At 43.7% G+C, this 22824-nt stretch overlaps 1 protein-coding gene across 11 annotated transcripts in view; it reads right to left on the bottom strand.

Annotated features, from left to right (window-relative positions):
• The window catches only part of DMD (dystrophin), a 3940859-nt gene that overhangs the window by 2242479 nt on the left and 1675556 nt on the right, over positions 1-22824 (bottom strand). For all 11 annotated transcript variants that reach the window (XM_073664716.1, XM_073664719.1, XM_073664714.1 and 8 more), the window contains one exon: positions 2126-2249. In XM_073664716.1, the coding sequence (XP_073520817.1) occupies positions 2126-2249 (124 nt within the window). The remainder of the gene's footprint in view (positions 1-2125; positions 2250-22824) is intronic.

Below are 22824 nucleotides of genomic sequence, written 5' to 3'. Positions count from 1 at the left end.
GTAGCTCACACATCCCCAAAACATCAGTGACCCACCTCCATGCTTTACTGTAGGAATGGTGTTCCTTTCATCATAGGCCTTGTTGACCTCTCTCCAACTGTAACGTTTATGGTTGTGGCCAAAATGTTCAATTTTGGTCTCATCACTCCAAATTACCTTGTTCCAGAAGTTTTGAGGCTTGGCTCTGTGCTGTTTGGAGTATTGTAGGTGAGATACTTTGTGGAATTTGCACAGTAATGGCTTTCTTCTGGCGACTCGACCATGCAGCCAATTTTTCTTCAAGTGCCTCCTTATATTGCATCTTGAAACAGCCACATCGCTAGTTTTCAGAGAATCCTGAATTTCAGCTGATGTTATTTGTGGGTTTTTCTTTGCATCCCAAACAATTTTCCTTGCAGTTGTGGACAAAATTTTTGTTAGTCTACCTGACCGTGGTTTGGTTTTTACAGAGCCCCTGATTTTCCATTTGTTAATCACAGTTTGAACATTGATAACTGGCATTAACAATTCCTTGGATATTTTTTTGTATCCCTTTTCTGTGTTATATAGTTCAACTAACTTTTCTTGCAGATCCGTTGAAGATTCTTTTGCTTTCCCCATAACTCACAATCCAGAAATGTCAGTGGCTGGATGAAAGATGCAAGAGTCTGTCTGGATCCCAGAAACTCAGTTAGATTTTAGTGTGCACGCACACTGATTACAAGCAAACAGGTCACAGGTGAGGATGTTACCTTTAGTAGCCATTCAAACCCATTTGTGTCAAATTCTGTGCATGTTATCAGGCCAAAATCACCAGGGTATGTGATCTTTTAATCAGGGTCATTTGGATGTTTTTGGTTGTCATTAAGATTTAAAAAGAGAAAACACAGTAGTTTGACAATAAATGGCTTAATCCAACCAATAACCATGAGTGGAGACAAAGTTTTTTTGTTATCATTCATATTCTCTGAAACAAGGCCAAGAAAGGAAAAATTCTGCTGGGGTATGTAAATTTTTGAGTACAATTGTACATTATGTCAGGTCATTGTGAGTGAGCCTGCCAAAATTGTAATTTGACAGTTCATGGAAATTTGGTTAGAATATTTGATCTGCATTGAAGAAAATGGATGACATTTAATTGTTGTTATCCTCTCAAGTCCCCAGAATTATAAAAGTAGCATGACAAAAAAATACTCAGCTACAAACTTACCAGCTGGTGAAATGCCACATATGGTCTAGTATGCTGCTCAATCTGGTCTCTTTTTTCCTAAAGCACTACACATGACTTTATCTTTGGCAATCATGCATCTAAACTCCTACAGGCCTCTAACTAGAAAGTTTTTCTGATGACCCATGTCATAATATCATGACTGATGTTACAGGAACTCATGGTGCAGAATGAAGATGACAAAGGAGCTGAAGAGGATGTTGCATGCATGGTGACAAAGGAAAACAGAGGCTGGAGAGAGCAGCATAAAGGATTAGATAGTGGACTGGGGTGGTTGGATAGGTGAGTGGAGATGTGAGTATTTTACTTTTGCCTACAAATCAGCAAAATATCAGCTGACTGGCAAATCTGACATTTTTTGTCATTCCAATACAAGTCAAATTGGTTTACTTATCTTTAATGTCAACAGATCCTGCTAAGATTGGTGGGATTAACAAACTATCTCATATTTACGGGGCATCCTGACATGCTTATGACACATGATGATGACACATGGGAGAGAATGGATAACAGTTTGCATTCAAACACCCAATCTTTTCCATTATCCATTACACATAACAATGTGATTGGTACTCTTATGATGTGACACATGTATGAATAGAGATGAATAGAGTAAAACTTACCAGTTTTCATGATAAGTGTATATGATTGATAGCATAGTATGTGACACTCATATGGTTCTAACTCTGTTAGTATATAGTGAAATAGAAAATGATATAAACCTACCATGACAGTTTTTAGAGACTAGATACAGTTAGCCTAATTGAAATATATTGGGACTTCCTTCTTATTTTTGACAGAGAAAGGTCATTGTAAAGGCAAATCTATTATTTAAATTTTGTAATAGCATGTGAATCTGTGGGACTCCAGGGTACTAAATAAGAAACTAAACCACAAAAATCTGAAAGAATAACTTACTTTAACTTTCTTTGTGAGGTCAGTGAAGTCTCCTTCTTTCTTAAATATTGTAAATTCCGAGCTTTGCAGCACAGCTTCAGAGCGTGTCATCCAGCTATGTAGCTCTGTTAAATCAACATCAAATCTAGAGAAAAACAAAATAACACAATTTATAGTCCAGAACAATTCATGTGCAGATATGTTTTGGAAGTAAAAAGAAAACAGCCAAGCTATTATGAACACTGGAAATGAAATTCAACCACTGCAATACACTGTGTCAGAAAGATATTGTATTTTTTTTATATTGATTTAAAAATTATTATTCTGTATTCTCTAGGTTCTATACAATTGTTACTTTAGGGATTTTGTCTGAATTGAGGAATGTGACAACTTAGATGATGACTTTTGACAGGGAAGCACTAATGTGCAAGTGGTGTATAACAAATATGCATATTGCTCACATCTGACAGCAATATTTTTTGTAGTGGGATTTAGAATGTAGGTGCTGAATAATAATTGCTATATATTATAGGAAAAAAAATTGTTGGATATAACTCCAAGGATTCCTTTTTAGAAATATGCCCTGCGGCTAAAAGAGAGAATGTAATTAATACTTAAGCATGTTGTCTGACTAAACCAATTAGCTAAAAATCTGTCTATTTATGATGGCTGTACACCTTTGTGCACCCTTATTTATTAATAATTTATTGTGGGTTGTAATCTGATTTTATTACAATGGGGAGAATAGCTCACTAAGCCTCACAGGCTCAGAGTACAATAGGGTACAATGCACATAGAAAAACAATGTGATCTGAAGATTTTCAGGAGAGCATTGAGGCTTCACAACTTCAAAGTATGGAGCCAAATAACCTTCACATTCTACAATAATGGTTATGCCTTAAGTAAGGAGTTATTTCCCCTAGAAACATGTCTTCTAGGGAATGATTCTTTTAGGGAAGAATCTTGAACTGGATTATTTTTTTAGCAAATAGAAGAGAAATGACCAGCTCACCTATCCAGCGGATGTAAAAGATCTTAAGTCCACGGCAAAGGCAATCCAAAATTAGTAGTAGATCCAACACTTCCATAAAATATAAAACTTTTATTTGTATCTAGTTAAAATCTTGTGCAAAAACAGGCATAATCAATCAGTGGAACATGTCCCAAAAAAGATTAACAATCAAGGTTGACGCGTCTCAAAGTGATAACCTATGAGTAAGAAGTAGTGCTGAGCCACCCCCGTAGTGTTCGGGTTCGGTTCGGTTCGTCGAACACCGGGATGTTCGAGGAACTGTTCGTCGAACTGTTCGTCGAACACCTTAGAACACCGTTGATGTCAGCTTATAATGCCAGCTGACATCAAGCCCAGGTTAGTAATGGAGAGGCGTCTATAAGACACCCCCATTACTAACCCCATAGTCAAAGTTAAAAGAAAACACAAACACCCAGAATAAAGTCCTTTAATTGAAATAAAGACACATTCCTTTATTGTTCTAAATTAAACCATACTTACCATCACGCCAATTCCAGCTGAAGCCAACGATCTCCTGCAATAAAAGAAAAAAAAATAAAGCAACATCATCCTTACCTTTCCATGGTTCCCACGACAGCTTCAGCTCTGCTACATAGAGATGACAGGCTGGACCGCAGCAGAACGCTGCCATCCAGCCTGTCATCCCGCAGACACTGAGAAGCGCAGGCATGCTTGCGCTCTGCAGTGTCTGGCTGTGACGGCATAAAGATGAGACGAGTTCATGTCCAATGAACTCGGCGCACCTCATGCACGTCACTGACAGCGTGGGAAAATTCTCACGCTGAAGCGCTGAGTGCAGGAGAATTCTCCCACGCTGTCAGTGACGTGCATAAGGTGAGCTCATGTCCAATGAACTCAGTTCACCTCCTGCACGTCACTGACAGCGTGGGAGAATTCTCCTGCACTCAGCGCTTCAGTGTGAGAATTCTCCCACGCTGAAGCGCTGAGTGCAGGAGAATTTTCCCACGCTGTCAGTGACGTGCATAAGGTGAGCTCATGTCCAATGTACTCAGCTCACCTCCTGAATTTCATGAAATAATTAAAAAAAAAATACGTGGGGCTTCGCCCTATTTTTGTGTCCAGCCAGGTACAACTAGGCAGCTGGGGGCTGGAATCTGCAGCGCAGGGAGGCCCAAGCTTTCTGGGCCCCCCCCGCTGCAAATTGCAGTCCGCAGCCACCCCGGAAAATGGCGCGTTCATAGAAGCGCCATCTTCTGGCGCTGTACCCAACTCATCCAGGGCCCTGGTGCGGTGGCTCACTGGGTAATAAAGAGGTTAGGGCCAGCTTGGTATTATCAGCTGGCCCCAAGCCCAAAATTCATGGGGTCACGCCAGTATTAGACATGACCGCCATGAATTTCTAGTAAAGTATTTAAAAAAAACACAACACCCAGAATAAAGTCCTTTAATTGAAATAAAGACACAATTCTTTATTGTTCTAAATTAAACTATACTTACCATCACGCCCATTCCAGCTGAAGCCAACGATCTCCTGCAATAAAAGAAAAATAATAAACCAACCTCATCCTTACCTTTCCATGGTTCCCACGACAGCTTCAGCTCTGCTACATCGAGATGACAGGCTGGACCGCAGCAGAATGCTGCCATCCAGCCTGTCATGCCGCAGACACTGAGAAGCGCAGGCATGCTTGCGCTCCTCAGTGTCTCTCTGTGACGGCATAAAGATGAGCCGAGGTCATGTCCAATGAACTCAGCTCACCTCATGCACGTCACTGACAGCGTGGGAAAATTCTCACGCTGAAGTGCTGAGTGCAGGAGAATTCTCCCACGCTGTCAGTGACGTGCATGAGGTGAGCTCATGTCCAATGAACTCAGCTCACCTCATGCACCTCACTGACAGCGTGGGAAAATTCTCCTGCACTCAGCGCTTCAGCGTGAGAATTCTCCCACGCTGTAAGTGACGTGCATGAGGTGAGCCGAGTTCATTGGACATGACCTCGGCTCATCTTTATGCCGTCACAGAGAGACAATGTGGAGCGCAAGCAAGCCTGCTCTTCTCAGTGTCTGCGGGATGACAGGCTGGATGGCGGCGTTCTGCTGCGGTCCAGCCTGTCATCTCGATGTAGCAGAGCTGAAGCTGTCGTGGGAACCATGGAAAGGTAAGGATGAGGTTGCTTTATTATTTTATTTTTATTACAGGAGATCGTTGGCTTCAGCTGGAATGGGCGTGATGGTAAGTATGGTTTCATTTAGAACAATAAAGAATTGTGTCTTTATTTCAATTAAAGGACTTTATTCTGGGTGTTTGTGTTTTTTTTAACTTTGACTATGGGGTTAGTAATGGGGGTGTCTTATAGACGCCTCTCCATTACTAACCTGGGCTTGATGTCAGCTGGCATTATAAGCTGACATCAACCCCAGCCCTATTACCCCCTGCCACCGCTACAGGGCAGCGTGGAAGAGCGAGGCTAAGTGCCAGAATTGGCGCATCCTATGAATGCGCCATTTCTGGGGCGGCTGACGGCTGGTGTTTCTAGCCTGGGAGGGGGCCAATATTCATGGCTCCCTTCCTGGGCTATTAATATCAGCCCCCAGCTGTCTGCCTAGCCTTTGCTAGCTATTAAATTAGGGGGGACCCCACGTCATTTTTTTGGGGGGGTCCCCCATTTTAATAGCTAGTAAAGGCTATGTATTCAGTTGGGGGCTGATATTAGTAGCCTGGGAAGCTCCGTAGGTATTACCCCCTTCCCAGGCTTCAAACATCTGCCCCAGCTGTCTGCTTAACCTCCGCTAGAGCCTAAAATTAAGGGGAACCCCACGCCAATTTTTTTAATAATAAATCCTTTATTTTAATACTAAATGACAAGTACAGTAACCAACACTATCACTGTACTTCATATATATGTGACTGACATGTTTCTATCTATCTAATCTATGTGTGAAGCTCTATTCTGTCTGTTATAAATTGTCGGGTACAGATGCTGAATTGCCGGCCGGCTTTCTTAAAGAGACGGTGCATTAAAACACTATTATTTTTTTTAATAAATCCTTTACACAAAATGACAAGTACAGTAAGCAACACTGTCACTGTACTTCATATATATGTGACTGACATGTTTCTATCTATCTAATCTATGTGTGATTCTCTATTCCTTCTATTCTAAATTGTCGGGTACCGGTGTATGCCGCTGCTGAATTGCCGGCCGGCTTTTTTAAAGAGACGGTGCATGAAAACACTATTATTTTTTTTGATAAATCCTTTACGCTAAATGACAAGTACAGTAAGCAGCACTTTCACTGTACTTCGTATATATGTGGCTGACATGTTTATATCTATCTAATCTATGTGTGAAGCTCTATTCTTTCGGTTCTAAATTGTCGGGTACCGGTGTATGCCGCTGCTGAATTGCCGGCTTTTCATGTTTCACTGTTGGCACTGTTCCCATCGATTTGGGCAATCACTGTAATGCCACAACCACCATGGCTGTGGCATTACAGTGAGTGGCAGACAATCCCTGCATGATTGGTGCTCTAAATAGCACCAGACATGCAGGACACACTTTTGGTGCACGAACAGTTATCGAACATAACCTCGAACAGCCGAATTTTTTGCAAATCGTTCGGGTTCGTCGAACAACTCGAACACCGCCCAAAACAGCTCGAATTTGAGATTGGCGAACAGTTCTAGTCGAACACCGCTCATCTCTAGTAAGAAGTATCTCATAGAAACCCATCAACCTTGATTGGATACAAATAAAAGTTTTATATTTTACGGAAGTGCTGGATCTACTACTAACTTTGGATTAATTGCTTATAAAGGTTCTTAAGTCAAAATACTTCAGTCGCATACTTATGGCAATTCCTGGTGTTCTTTTGAATCTCTCAGAATGTCCACCTAATGTGTCCAGTGCTGGTGGTCACACATGATTAGTGGCTCAGAATCATTGACCAAATCTTCTTGTTTACTGGTTCTAATATGATTCCTGCTATTGTGCAAGGCAGACAATAAGAATTAATACACTAGAAGTAACTCTCTTCATCACTGGACACATTAGGTGGAAAGTTTGAGGTAGCAATCTAAAAGAACACCAGAAGGCCCTATAACAGCTACTGTATGACTTGCAACCTGTGACCAGTAAAATTTTTGACTCCAGTAGATCACAATGTAAAATCATAGGAAAACATTAGATGCAATATCATAATGAGTCTCTGTCTATATTGGCAGCCTAATTATTAGGTAATGTGCAATTTTACTAGCATCATTGCACTGCAAGTTAATGGACATTTGGTTTAGATATTAAACATATGCAAGTGTGAACAACTTTAAACATCTAATGGTGGAGCTTCAGGATCCTGCCCAGTGTGATCAATGTCTTATTGTTACAAAACAAGCAACAAATCTTGTGAGGGAAGATGGTGCATTTTGAGCAATGATAACCTTTGAATCATCTAATGTGCTTAGCAAGCTTAAACTTTTAATCCACTGTTGGTCACAATCTTTTTCCTTACGTAGATCCATGTGTTTTGGCTAAAATCATTTTAGTACTTGGATTACATTAAATATTTTGCACCATTTGCCTCTGTTGTATCTGTGTTGCAGTTTCAATTGCTGGCTGCATAATGGGTTAACTAAGAATCTCTCAGAGAGCTCATCCTGATGATTCAGTAGCAGAATGTCTTACCCTTTTATTTATTTTTTACTTAGCTCTGCTCAGCTGATTTATGACTGCAAAACACATCAAAGTTTGTTGAGCAGAAAATCAAAGAGCCTGTAAAAGCCAAACAGTGCAACATTTTTATGATACCCAATTACAAAAATGATTTTTTATTCCTAAATGCATGAATTTAAGTAAAAAAATGTTCTTAGAGATGGAAAACCTCTTTTAGTGCAACGTTCAAACATTTTTTAAAATGATATATAAAAAGAAATACATTTATCTACTATCCGCCATATAATCTGTGTTAATCATAGATACCAAATAAAGTGCAAGGGGATTAGATGTACTATAACATTTATAAAAAGAACAAAGAAAAAGACACCACTTCAATATTACTAAGAACTCAATAGAGTATCTTCATGATAACAAAGGCTGCATATTAATACAAATGAAGAAATCGAACAACTGTACAAATGCAAAAAGAAATAAAATGAACCTCTTCAAAGCTCAGGGTTTCTCTGACTGTGAAAGAATAGGCACATCAATAAACATGGTGCTACAATTGATTCACTTAAGTCCTTATAAAGAATCTCAGTAGCTACATTTAATAAAATGCAAACCTAAAGGACAAGAAGAATCTCATATAATGGGAAAAAATCATATCAAAATATGATAAAGACAAAAATATTTGACTTCCCTGTTGAGAAATGGTGGATGTTACATATTATGTTGCAATTTGCTGTTGCGACTGCTGCACACTGGTTTATCAATATATCTCTTACCCATAAGGCTGATTTGTAAATTTAATATACTGTATAACTATATGCCATAGATCTGTGAATTCCTATCCAAATATCCAGAGACAAGATAAAAAATAAACTCCCAAACTGCTACAGTTTAACATTAGCATTCAGGGACTGTGTGCTCTTCATACATCTTTTTTAGCCAATGAACTTTATGAAATGGATAAAAAAAAGATGTATCTTCCCTTCATATATTTCTCCTTACATGAACTAAAAGCAAAAGCTCCGTAGTATCCTGTGTATTCCTGGCCTTAGTGTTCTTAATGCAGAAATCATTTCTAAAACACAGAGACCTCATTAATAAATAGTAGCCTTTATCTTACTCTACCACTTCGTCTTTCTGCCAGGGGCATAACTATAGTTTGTTCAAGGCTTGCACTTGCACCTGCACTTCAAAGACAAGGGGGACCCATGAAATTCCTTAAGCCCTTATAAGAAGACCAATACTATTAAAAACCAATAATAGTTGGGCGCCCTGTTGGAGAAATTGTTTTGGACCCCACGAGTTTCAAGTTATGCCACTGCTGCTTGCCCATTGCCCAACAAATTCATTTCAGAATGCTAAGGTTGCCAACCGAATTTTCACCTTTTGCAGACAACTGGACCAAAATCCATGAATGGTCCAACAGTTTTATGGACACTCACTTCACTTTATTATAAACACCACCCGCTACACCATGCCCTCACAACAGTCTTAAATCTCAAAAAAAAATTCTCCTGGGGCAGGATAAGCTAAGCATATTGTTGACACTGTGTGAAAAAAATTGTGGTAATACACCTAACATAACAGCAGAAAAACAGCAGTTTTTCTGCAGACTGCAAATCTAGGGTTCACTGGCAATCCAATTGTGCAGTGTCCCCTATACATAGAATATGAGCTGATCCGAAGAATTATACCTAGTACAGAGGACAAATTATAATAAAGGCCAATTTACTGTAGATGAGTTGATAATCACCAAACAAGCTATAAGATGTTTGTTCTTGAGTATGAACATCCATTTACCCGTTTGCTTCCAGTCATTGGGGCGGTACAGAAAGCTATTACAGTCACCACTCACTACACAGTGAGCGTGCTGTAATCACTCCCTGGCGTATTAATTGACAGCTTTCTCTGCACACACACGCTGCCAAGCCACACGCTGCAGCTCATATGTATTATTTTTTCAGAATATGTGCATATACTGAGAATTGCACCTAACATTTAGATCGGAAGTAGTACTATGTTCACATATACAACATAAATGCAGAGAGTGAGAATTGCGACCAGTATACAGGACAGTAGAATTGGTTTGGCTGCAATACTAAACTGCCACATTTCTGGACTACTTGCACTTGAAATGTTGCCTTCTAGGCTCGTGGAGGCAGAAGTTTTCCATAACCTCATGGCGTCCATACTCGGTCCCAAGCCGCCACTATTTCTCCTGGTATCATCTCTGCCTTCCACAAGCTTGGGTCCCAGAACATTACCCGTGCCCTCCCCAGAGCACTTACTGAGAAGGACCACCTAACCACAAACACGTGGACAGGTAAATGTGGCCAAGGACGGTACGGAGCCAGTCCACAGTAAAACAGCCATATAGTGTCCGGGAACCTTCCCACATACTTTTTCTTAGCCAGGGCTGCTTCTGGGTATGGTTGAACGGGCCCACCAGAGAACCAAAGAATCCTCTGGTGGGCCCTGGCTTCTCCATCAGGAGAGTTCATAGTGCCGAGGTGAGGTCATGATTAGTGTTGAGCGAATTTGTTGGGCATTTCAAATTTGGATTCGTCCATGAACATCCCTGATTTACCACACTGTCACGCAGATGTTATCTCCGTTACCTCCGTTGCAGAGTTGTTGAAAGCTGTATCAGAGAACCTGGTGGTGACTATGAAGCTAGGCAAGCTCGCACATGTACCATGACTGGCCCATGTGCTCAACTTAGTGGTTCTGCAGTTTCTCAAAATCTACACTGATCTGCCAGAGCTACTTGTGAAAGTATGCTGTGTGTGTGCCCATTTCAGAAAGTCAGCTACAGCTTCCGCCACCCTGGCAGGGCTTCACCAGCGTTTGCAGCTTCCAGTACACCGGCTGGTGTGCAATGTGACTACGCATTGGAAATCAACGTTGCAGATGTTTGGAATGATTTTGAGCAGCAGAGAGCAGTTGTTGAGTACCAGCTTCAATACATCCATTGGCATTCAGGTTAGCCTCCGCACATGAGAGCCCTTCTCCTTCTCCTCTTCCTCCACCACCATATTCACCAGGGAGACCGTGATGCAACACCCACATATTTTTTTTAAGGGTGTTTCTGATTAGAGAGGAGCAAATGTTTCAATATTCGTTTCGGATTACAATCGCCATTTTTGCAATATTCACCAATGTAATTGTTAAATATTCACCAAACATTACCAAACGTCATTGGATTCAGTGGGTGCCAAACCCAAACATATACACAACACCTTCAAACGGGACTAAAAGCTGCCAAAACACATCAATTTAGGGCCAGACACCAGGAAAGTGCCATCAATTGACCCAGAGTACAAGTAGTATAACATTATTATGTATTATTATAGGGCCATTTATTCCATTGCTCTTTACATGTAAAAAGAGGTCACTGACTGGTACAAGAGCAGATAGGACCCTGCCCGGGAGGGCGCACAGTCTATAAGGGATGGGTGAGGATACAGTAGGTGAGGGTACAGCTGGTCGTGCAGCGGTATGGTGGAGCGAGGGTTACTGCAGGTTGTCGGTTTGTGGAAAGAGGTGGGTCTTCAGTAGTTCTCTGTCAGACATAACACATATAACATTGTTCCAAAATCAGCCATTTCTGCCATCCATTTCACTGCAGTGTGTCGGTCAAGCTATTCACACTAGGTCTCTGTGTAGAATAATATTAGTAAATTACAGGCCTGCTATTTAAAACCGTGGTTCTCTGTCAGACATATCACATATACAGTACAGACCAAAAGTTTGGACACACCTTCTCATTTAAAGATTTTTCTGTATTTTCATGAATATGAAAATTGTACATTCACACTGAAGGCATCAAAACTATGAATTAACACTAGTGTTGAGCCACCCCCGTAGTGTTCGAGTTCGGTTCGGTTCGTCGAACACACGTGTGTTCGCCGAACTGTTCGTCGAACTGTTCGTCGAACACCTTCGAACACCGTTAAAAACAATGGCAGGCAAACAAAAACACATAGAAACACATAGAAAACACCTTCAAAGGTGTCCAAAAGCTGACAAACTGCTCAGAAGACATAACTAACACATGGAAAAGTGACAAGTACATATAGTCATGCGAAAATAAAAGAGGTGGAGGAGTAAAAGGAGGGAGAGACACAGATATAGGCATGTCATGCCCTTCTAAAATCCAAAAAGTGAGAAGCCGACACGGCCAGTCCGCTCCTGCCCGTGTCACCTCCGTGTCGCCGGGTTTGTGCCAGAGCCGCGGTGAACCCTGATGGCCAGCCCCCCTTTCCCAATACTGGTGCCTGTCCGCTGGTGGGTCGAGCGAGCCCCCCTGTGGTGGAGGCAGCTCTAAGCTTTTTAATTTAAATTGTCTCTCTAATTTGAATGAATACACTTTAAATACATTTACAAGGATCTATTGGAGGGCAAGTCTCATGCCAGCAGCCGCGTAATTCCAGCTCCAGTAGCGTCCACTAAAGCTGCTGCAGTTAAAAAGCTTTTATAAGGATCGAGCTCGGCTGTCCACCGCAAGGCATCCTACTGCCAGTCCCAGCCCCTATGCCTTGGGGTGCCTCCTGATGCTCTTCACTGAGTATCCCATGGTCCCGAAGCATTTCCTTTGAAAAAATTAAGTGTCTAAACTACAGGTGGTGTAGCTTGCTTAACAGCCGGGATAATCCGCTGACTAGCAGACACTGCTACTAGGCACAAAGTATTTCCTGGGCTAGATGCAGTTAAAAATTTGTAATTAGATACTCTCGTTGGATGCTGAGAAAGCATTCCATAGAGTCTCCTGGCACGCCATATATGATTCTCTTAAAAAGCTTGGGGTAGGGGTCTAGGGGACCCTTTTATAGCCAAAATCATGGCCCTGTATCACAATACGTCACCTAGGCTGAAGATAAATGGAACTGTAGCACCCTGAGGGCTCGGTTGCTACAGAGGTATTGCACCTCACCCAGAGGTGTGATATCTCACTCTCAGGTAAGGATGGAGTGTGGATCAGGACCCGACACCTGCATGCATTACACCACATTGCCGTGGGGCAGGGCGACCAATATGCCTCTGAGATGGGCACGACAGTCCCTGTCCCTGGCTGGAGTGGGGGGAGGGAACACTGAGGAAGGGGAACCCTGTAGTGCAGGAGCAGGGAGGAAGCAGTTCCTGGGTGCATTGAGAAGGGAGTATAAAAGATGGGCACCATCTTAGTTCAGTGCAGAGAAGTCTGAGCAGAAGTGGCAGGGAGCAGGGGCTCTGCATGAGCTCTGCTCCGGAGGCGGGCCTAGTAACAGAGGCCCAGGCCTGGAAGAGGGAGACGGAAGGAAGAGGAGCGGAGAAGGCTCCAGGAACGAGGAATGAAGGGATCCCAGGGGTGCGGACGGGCGAGTCGCCACCGCACGCCCGAATCCACCTGCGTGGAGGGGTCAGGCCAAAGGGGGAGACCGGTCCCCGAAACTAGTGGAGGCAGGAAACGACCCTCAGCTAGAAACCGGAGGCTGTGATATTTTATGTGGCGCAGCCCCTCGCTACACCCGCTAGGAAGGCACCACATAGGGTCAGGGAAACTGGTGCCAAGTTTACCAAGAGGAGGCCCGAGGCAGCCGGACAGAAGGGTTGGTAAGAAAGGCCAGACAAAGGACACACAAAGGGGGTAATGTGAAATGCTCCAAAGTTATCTGGGAGTTGTCTGAGCCCCTCACCTGGTGAGCACAGTACGACGTGGGCAGCCGTTACCTGCAGACGTGGTCTGGATAATAAGAACTGTGAGTAAAGGCCCTGGACTGCATCACTGACTCCGTGTCGTTACTGCTGCTGCCCTGCACCATCACCCCCATCCTCCGCATACACTGCCCTGAGGCTATACTCCTCCCGTGGGGAGTTATGCTACGCTCTGCTGCACCCACAACACCAGCCTCAGCGGTCTGCCCTGGAGCGGCGGTTCACTCTGACCGCAATCCACGGGTGGCGTAGCCGAACATTTAAACATCAAAACCACATAAATAGTTCCGCCACTGGTTTGACCGCCCTGAGCCACGGAACCGGGTTGCCGCCACGGAGACTACAACCACCAGCATCCACCAAAAAGGGTCCGGCTTCGGGTGTCCCAAGGCCCAGGGGGCGCGTCAGAACATTTTCATCACCTTTCACAATCACCAATGGGACAAGGCAGGGATGTTCTCTGTCCCCTCTCTTATACATCCTAGTGACGGAGCACCTGCTCTCATCAATTCGCCATAACCCCAATATTAGGTGGATTGAGGTGGGAGGCACCGAGTACAAGTGCTCTCTATTTGCTGATGATGTCCTAGTATATATCACTCAATCACATATATCCATCCCTGCTGTTATGGCTGAAATAGATCACTTTGTTACATGGTCAAATTTTAAAATCAATGCAGCGAAGTCTGAGGCCCTCGATGTCTCCCTCCCCAAATCCATATAGGATTCCATCCAGTCCAACTTTCCCTTTGCCTGGCCCTCACAGGGTATCAAATACTTAGGAATTCCTATTCATAGAGACCTCTCGCATCTATGTTATCTTAATTTTGGGCCCTTTATTGAACAACTCCATACAGACCACGGTTGGCAAGTTAGAACTGTAAGATTCACTACGTGAACCGCTGGTGTTTTGTGGAAAAGCACATGTACACTGCGTTCCAAATTATTATGCAAAAAGTGTTTAGGAGTGATAAGGGAAGAATTTGTTTGTTTGTCAGTTAAACTCATTGATGGTGATGTGTGTCAGGGCTCTTTATATCACTGTAAGCAATTGCAGACACCTGTGCTAATTAGTTTGGCAGGTGTGTCCAATGAAAGGCAAGACTACTTAAGAAGGCTCTCTCACATTATTAAGCAGCCTACATTTTCTGCCAAAATGGGAAAGAAAAAGGATGTGTCGGCTGCTGAGAAGCAACAAATTGTGGAGTGTTTAGGTCAAGGCATGACTACAATCAACATTGTGCGATGATCAGGATGAAGTGTCTTGGCAATCAAGAAGTATGTAGCTGATTCACAGTACACACGTGTGCGTGCTGATAAGGGCAAATTGAGGACTCTTTCCTACAGGCAATTACGTCAGGTTGAAAGAGCAGCGGTCAAAAAGCCTTGTCATAGCAGCAGACAAGTTTTTGAAGCTGCTTGTGCCTCCAATGTCCCCCGAACAACAAGATGCAGGGTCCTTCAGAGGTTTGCAGCTGTGCATACGCCATCCTGTCGTCCACCTCTATCCACTTCACACAAGCAGAAACGGCTCCAGTGGGCCAAACATTACATGAAGACTGATTTCAAAACAGTTTTGTTCACGGATGAGTGCCGTGCAGCGCTCGATGGTCCAGATGGATGGAGTGGAGGATGGCTGGTTGATGGACACCCCACGCAAACACGGCTACAGCGCCAACAAGGAGGAGGTGGAGTAATGTTTTGGGCTGGAATCATGGGGAGAGAGATTGTCGGCCCCTTTAGGATCCCTGAAGGCGCTAAAGATGAACTCCATAATGTATGTGGATTTTCTCAAACAGCACTTCCTGCCATGGTTCAAGAAGAAGAACCGTGTATTTCACAGCAAGATCATTTTTCTGCATGATAATGCACCATCTCATGCTGCACATAAAACATCTGCATCTCTGGCTGATATGGGCATAAAAGGGGACAAACTTATGGTGTGACCCCCATGCTCCCCTGACCTCTACCCCATTCAGAACCTTTGGAGCATCATTAAAAGGAGTGTCTATGATGGCGGGAGGCAGTTCACATCTAAGCAACAGCTCTGGGAGGGTATTCTGTCCTCATGCAAAACAATTGAAGCAGAAACCATCCAAAACCTGACAAATTCAATGGACGAGAGAGTTCAGAAGCTCCTTTCGAACAAGGGGTCCTATGTGAAAATGTAACATCACCTAGAATAAAGTTTTGAGTTGAAAACTGTTTGATTTCAGTTTCTAACAACCTGCTAATGCTTATAATTTCAAAAATGACCATTTTTTTGGTCTTTATTAAAATGAAAAGGTTGATCGAAAAGTTTGGGGGATCTAAGAGTGTGGCAACCCAGTAGTCATGATTACTTCGAATTCTGACAATATGAGGGTCATGCTGCAGGTAGTGCAGCAAGAAGGCACTTATGTGTCTTGCGCATCTCGGAGCACCAAAATTATTTTCCGGGCTAGATGCATCTAAAAATTATTTTAAATTTTAAATCTGGTGAAGCTTTAGTATAGATGGCCTAATAGGATCAGTGCTGCACACTGCTACAAAGCCCAAATTATTTTCCAGTCAAGATACAGATAAACATGATTAGTAATTTGAAAGCTTAAAACGGTTGGTAGGGTGATTTTAACCAATCATCAAGCTTTTACTCTCCCCAGGATGACACAGGGGTAGAAAAGTCGTTTCGGATCCATGATTTGTTCATCTTTATGAACGTGAGTCTGTCTACATTATCAGTGGAGAGCCGCGTGCGCTTATCTGTCAGCACACCACCAGCAGCGCTGAACACACGTTCAGACAGAACGCTGGCTGCGGGGCATGACAAGATCTCCAAGGCGTAAGTGGCTAGCTCCGGCCATTTATCCAGATTGGAAGCCCAAAAAGAGCAAGGGTCCAGTGACACAGTCGTGGCTTCAATGTTTACTTGGAGATACTCCTGTACCATCGTCTCTAGGCGTTGACTATGTGTCAGACTTCTTGTCTCCTGTGGCCTTGCAAAGGATGGGCTAAAAAAGTGGTGAAATGATTCCGCAAAATTGATGTTACCAGCAGATACTGTGGTTCTGTTACGGTTTGAGTGCTGAACACTTGACGGTCCCACGGTTGGCAAGTTGGAACTGTGAGATTCACTACGTGCACCACTGGTATTTTGTGGAAAAGCACATGTAAGATTCTGCAACAGTCTCTGCTGATACTCCTGCATGCGTGCATCCCTTTCTATGGCAGGAATAATTTCTGCAAATTTACTTTTGTACCGGGGATCTAACAGTGTGGCAACCCAGTAGTCAGGATTATTTCTAATTCTCACAATTCGAGGGTCATGTTGCAGGTAGTGCAGCAAGAAGGCACTCATGTGTGTTGCGCATCCAGGAGCACCAAGTCCCTGTTGTGTTGGTGGCGAGGTAACAATCATGCTTCCTTCCTCTGTCCTCTCCCCCCAACCTCGCACAACAGAAATGTGATCAAGGTCTCCCTCATCTGATGAGTCTTCCATCAGTTCGTCCTCCACTTCTTCCTGGGCTCCTGCACCTTCCTCACTAGTTTGGCTGCTACCATGCGCCCTGGTAAAACCATCTCCCCCACCCTCACATGCCTGCCGCCTTGGTGCTGCCGACCGTCTGGACCTTGCAGATGTTAGCCCTTCCGCATACAACTCCTCCTCCTCTACTTCCTCCACCTCCTCTTGTGCCACCACCTGACTCCGAATTCTGTTTAACATGTGCTCCAGCATGTAAATCACCGGAATAGTCATGCTGATAATGGCATCGTCAGCACTAAACATCTTCGTCGCCATTTCAAAACTGTGCAGAAGGGTGCATAGGTCCCTGATCTGAGACCACTCCTCCAGCGTGATTTGCCCCACCTCTGAATCTCGTTGGCCCAGGCTATACGTCAGAACGTATTGCACCAGGGCTTGTCGGTGCTGCCACAGTCGCTGCAACATGTGCAGAGTTGAATTCCACCGGGTAGGCACATCGCATTTTAGCCGGTGAAGTGGCAGGCCCAACGACTTCTGTAGAGATGTAAGTCGCTGAGCTGCGGGATGCGAACGGCGGAAGTGAGCACACAGTGACCGTGCCCTCTGCAGAAGGCCATCTAGTCTGGGATAGTGGGCTAAAAATTGCTGGACAACCAGGTTCAACACGTGAGCCATACAAGGCACGTGTGTGACATTGCCCCGGCAAAGGGCCGCACCCAGGTTTGCAGCATTGTCGCACACGGCCTTCCCTGGTTTCAGGTCCAGTGGAGACAACCATTCATGAAATTGGTTCTCCAGAGCTGACCACAACTCCTCAGCTGTGTGACTCACATTTCCCAGACATTTCAATGTAAAAACCGCCTGATGACGTTGAGCCCTACTGCCAGCATAGTAAGGAGGTGTGCAGGATCCCTTCTGCGCAGTTAGAAAGCTTGTGGCATGACCAGACAGGCTTTGGGTGCAGGTGGAAGACCGAGAGGAGGTTGAGGAGGCAGAAGCAGTGGGGGAACTTTGACATAAAGAGGATTGACGCACAACTCGTGGGGACGGCAAGACTTGGACAGCAGCCCCTTGTCCTGCTGTCACCATAGTTACCCAGTGCCCAGTCAGCGACATGTAACGCCCCTGTCCATGCCTACTCGTCCAAGTGTCTGTGGTGAAATGCACCCTGTCACACACAGAGTTTCTCAAAGAAGTGGTGATGTTGTGTGCGACATGCTGGTGGAGCGCAGGCACACCTTTCTTTGAGAAGTAGTGCCGACTGGGCATCTGGTACTGGGGCACTGCGACGGACATAAGGTCTCGAAAATCCTCTGTGTCCACCAGGCGGAAAGGCAGCAATTCTGTAGCCAAGAGCTTGCAGATGGTGAAATTCAACCTCTTAGCTTTCTCATGGCTAGGAGGAAATGGTCTTTTACTTGTCCACATCTGAGGGACCGAGGGCTGGCTATTGTGCTTAGACGGGGTTGATAAGGGTGTCCCCGGCAAACTGCCGGTCTGTGAGGAAGATGCAGGCGGACATGTTAGGTTGCCTTGATCCAAAGGTGGTGCTATCGATGTCGGACAGCGCTCAACACCAGCTGGTGTTCCCACCTCCAAAGAAAATGATCACCTGCCAATCACGCTGGCTGTTGCGGGTAAAGAGGTGGCAGGTCTGCGCCCCAAAACAGGTGTGACTGCTGTCCCCCCAGTCACAGAGGATGAAGAGGCCGCGGATGCACAAGATATGGCAGACGGTGGTTGGCCCGGCCGGCTAGGCCGCATTTTAGCACACTGAGCTTCCCACTGCAACTTATGCTTCATGTCCATGTGCCGGTTCATACATGAAGTACTCAAACTATGTATTTTTTGGCCTCTACTTAGCTTTTGCTGACAAATGTTACAGATAACACGATTTGGGTCATCTTTATCGATCTGAAAAAATGCCCAGGCTATGCAAGGCTTAGCACCCATGCGACCTGAAGAGCCACCACGACTTGTGGTGAGAGGCAGAGTTGTGTTTGAGGATGCAGTTGTTGACGTGCTTCCAGTACTACGTCTCTGTCCAGGAAGGCGCAACCTGACCTCGTCGTCACTAGCATCTTCCTCCACCTCCTCTGCTGACCTCATCTCTTGGCTGACTGTGGGTTGACAGTAAGTGGGATCTCCAACCTCATCATCATCACCCTGTGTGTTATCACACCCGTCGTCCTCAGAGCCAACCTGTTCCTGCCCTGACAAAAAACTAAAGTTGTCGCTCCAATCAGGTATTTGAGTCTTATCATCGTCTTCCTCATTGTCTCCACCAACAGGAGTTACAGTTTGGGAATGAGGGTCTACATTATGGTCAGAACCTTCTGCGTCTGGTCCTGGATCCGACTCATAAAGATTCTGGGCATCAGTGCAGATCATTTCCTCGTCTGGATTCACAGAAGCGCTGGAGTCGACCTCTGATTCCCAGGCTATAGTATGAGTAAACAGCTCTGCAGACTCAACCATCTGTTCTACCTCATACTCAGACGGGCAGCTGGAGATTTGGGAGCTGTGAGGAAGCAAGTGCGATTTGGGTGACACCTTTGAGGACTGGAGTATTTGTGATGTTGAAGTTGATGTGGAGGAGAGCCCACTTAAAGGAGCACTTGATATCCGTTGAAGCACCTGCTGTTTTTGTGCCTCATCTGGAATTTGTAGCGATTGGCGTTGCCGTAAGAAAGGGATCTTATCACATTGTCCGCTAAAAGAAGTAGACATTTTAGTTTGGCTGGAAGATGGTCTTTCTTCTGCAGATGTTACTGTTGCTTTAACACCTACCCCACGGACACAACCTTTTTTCCCCTTCCCAACACGCCTATTCCCCTTTCCACCAGCAGCAGGCCTTTTTCCACTCATTTTGTTGGTTAACTAATTCACAACTCTGGAGTTGTTTGCACAAAAAAACAATGGATGGTAACCGAGCAGAGCTGAGTGGCCAAACTGTGGTATTAGGCCAAAACTATTGGCTGGGTTAGATGCAGAAAAAAATTATATTCAATTTGCAACCTGATGGAGGTCAGTATAGATGGACTAATACAACAAGTCCCACACACAGCTAGAAGCCCAATATTTTTTCAGAGCTAGATGCAGAAAAAAATATATTCAGTTTGCAACCTGATGGAGGTCAGTATAGATGGACTAATACAACAAGTCCCACACACAGCTAGAAGCCCAATATTTTTTCAGAGGTAGATGCAGAAAAAAATATATTCAGTTTGCAACCTGATGGAGGTCAGTATAGGTGGACTAATAGAACAAGTCCCACACACTGCTAGAAGGCCAAATATTTTTTCAGAGCTAGATGCAGAAAAAAATTATATTCAGTTTGCAACCTGATGGAGGTCAGTATAGATGGATTAATAGAACAAGACCCACACACAGCTAGAAGCCCAATATTTTTTCAGAGCTAGATGCAGAAAAAAATATATTCAGTTTGCAACCTGATGGAGGTCAGTATAGGTGGACTAATAGAACAAGTCCCACACACTGCTAGAAGGCCAAATATTTTTTCAGAGCTAGATGCAGAAAAAAATTATATTCAGTTTGCAACCTGATGGAGGTCAGTATAGATGGATTAATAGAACAAGACCCACACACAGCTAGAAGCCCAATATTTTTTCAGAGCTAGATGCAGAAAAAAATTATATTCAGTTTGCAACCTGATGGAGGTCAGTATAGATGGATTAATAGAACAAGACCCACACACAGCTAGAAGCCCAATATTTTTTCAGAGGTAGATGCAGAAAAAAATATATTCAGTTTGCAACCTGATGGAGGTCAGTATAGATGGACTAATACCACAAGTCCCACACACAGCTAGAAGCCCAATATTTTTTCCGAGGTAGATGCAGAAAAAAATATATTCAGTTTGCAACCTGATGGAGGTCAGTATAGGTGGACTAATAGAACAAGTCCCACACACTGCTAGAAGGCCAAATATTTTTTCAGAGCTAGATGCAGAAAAAAATTATATTCAGTTTGCAACCTGATGGAGGTCAGTATAGATGGATTAATAGAACAAGACCCACACACAGCTAGAAGCCCAATATTTTTTCAGAGCTAGATGCAGAAAAAAATATATTCAGTTTGCAACCTGATGGAGGTCAGTATAGGTGGACTAATAGAACAAGTCCCACACACTGCTAGAAGGCCAAATATTTTTTCAGAGCTAGATGCAGAAAAAAATTATATTCAGTTTGCAACCTGATGGAGGTCAGTATAGATGGATTAATAGAACAAGACCCACACACAGCTAGAAGCCCAATGTTTTTTCGGAGCTAGATGCAGAAAAAAATTATATTCAGTTTGCAACCTGATGGAGGTCAGTATAGATGGATTAATAGAACAAGACCCACACACAGCTAGAAGCCCAATATTTTTTCAGAGCTAGATGCAGAAAAAAATTATATTCAGTTTGCAACCTGATGGAGGTCAGTATAGATGGATTAATAGAACAAGACCCACACACAGCTAGAAGCCCAATATTTTTTCAGAGGTAGATGCAGAAAAAAATATATTCAGTTTGCAACCTGATGGAGGTCAGTATAGATGGACTAATACAACAAGTCCCACACACAGCTAGAAGCCCAATATTTTTTCAGAGGTAGATGCAGAAAAAAATATATTCAGTTTGCAACCTGATGGAGGTCAGTATAGGTGGACTAATAGAACAAGTCCCACACACTGCTAGAAGGAGAAATATTTTTTCAGAGCTAGATGCAGAAAAAAATTATATTCAGTTTGCAACCTGATGGAGGTCAGTATAGATGGATTAATAGAACAAGACCCACACACAGCTAGAAGCCCAATATTTTTTCAGAGCTAGATGCAGAAAAAAATTATATTCAGTTTGCAACCTGATGGAGGTCAGTATAGATGGATTAATAGAACAAGACCCACACACAGCTAGAAGCCCAATATTTTTTCAGAGCTAGATGCAGAAAAAAATTATATTCAGTTTGCAACCTGATGGAGGTCAGTATAGATGGATTAATAGAACAAGACCCACACACAGCTAGAAGCCCAATATTTTTTCAGAGCTAGATGCAGAAAAAAATTAGATTCAGTTTGCAACCTGATGGAGGTCAGTATAGATGGACTAATAGAATGATGCTATGCCCAAAAGATTTTACTTCACTAGGTGCAGTAAAAAAATTGGTATTCTATACACAGGTGGTATATCTTGCAACACAGATAGGCTACTCCACTGACTAACACACTCTGCAATAGGCCAAAAAGGATTAGCTTTGCTAGATTCAGCCAAATGCTGTGAAAAAAACTTGCACAGCACTGGCACAGACCTGCCTGGCAAAAACTGATAGGAACTGATGTAACCTAGTCCTGAAAAGGACTCCAATTACAATTAGTCTTTACTCCCACAACCTATCTATTTAAGAGCACAGACCTGCCTGATAAAAGTCGTAGGAAATGCTGTAACCTAGTCCTTAAAAGGACTGCAATCACAACTATTCCCTACTCCCAAGCTATCTGTAGATTTGTGCGAAAATTGGCTTGAAGTTAACAAGGTATAGCGCACACAGCAACAGCGGTGCCGTCTAACACGCAGCTGCAGCAGTGAGAAAATGGTGGCGACGGGGAAAATGGCTTGGTCTTATAGGGCAAGGACATGTGACATACACTGCCAATGACACATGCCCTTGCTTGTGTGAAAAAAAGCACTTCGCTCCGTGTGTGCGCTGCTGATAGGCTGACAGATTGCACCTCCCCATTGTAAATGCGGGAAAGAGAAAAAAAAATGGAGATCTTCATTGTTCCTGCAGAGATCCATCCCCTGCCCCTCCCCCCACCCCGCTGTACACTCAAACTGCGTATTAACATTAATTTTCATCATTACTGAGAAAAAATCCAGTTATGAATTTGGTGCACGAACAGT

Source organism: Phyllobates terribilis, unplaced genomic scaffold (genome assembly GCF_046119375.1).
Source record: "Phyllobates terribilis strain yellow unplaced genomic scaffold, ASM4611937v1 Scaffold_2__4_contigs__length_985480577, whole genome shotgun sequence".
Classification (NCBI taxonomy): domain Eukaryota; kingdom Metazoa; phylum Chordata; class Amphibia; order Anura; family Dendrobatidae; genus Phyllobates; species Phyllobates terribilis.
This window is presented reverse-complemented; position numbering and strand designations above follow the sequence as displayed.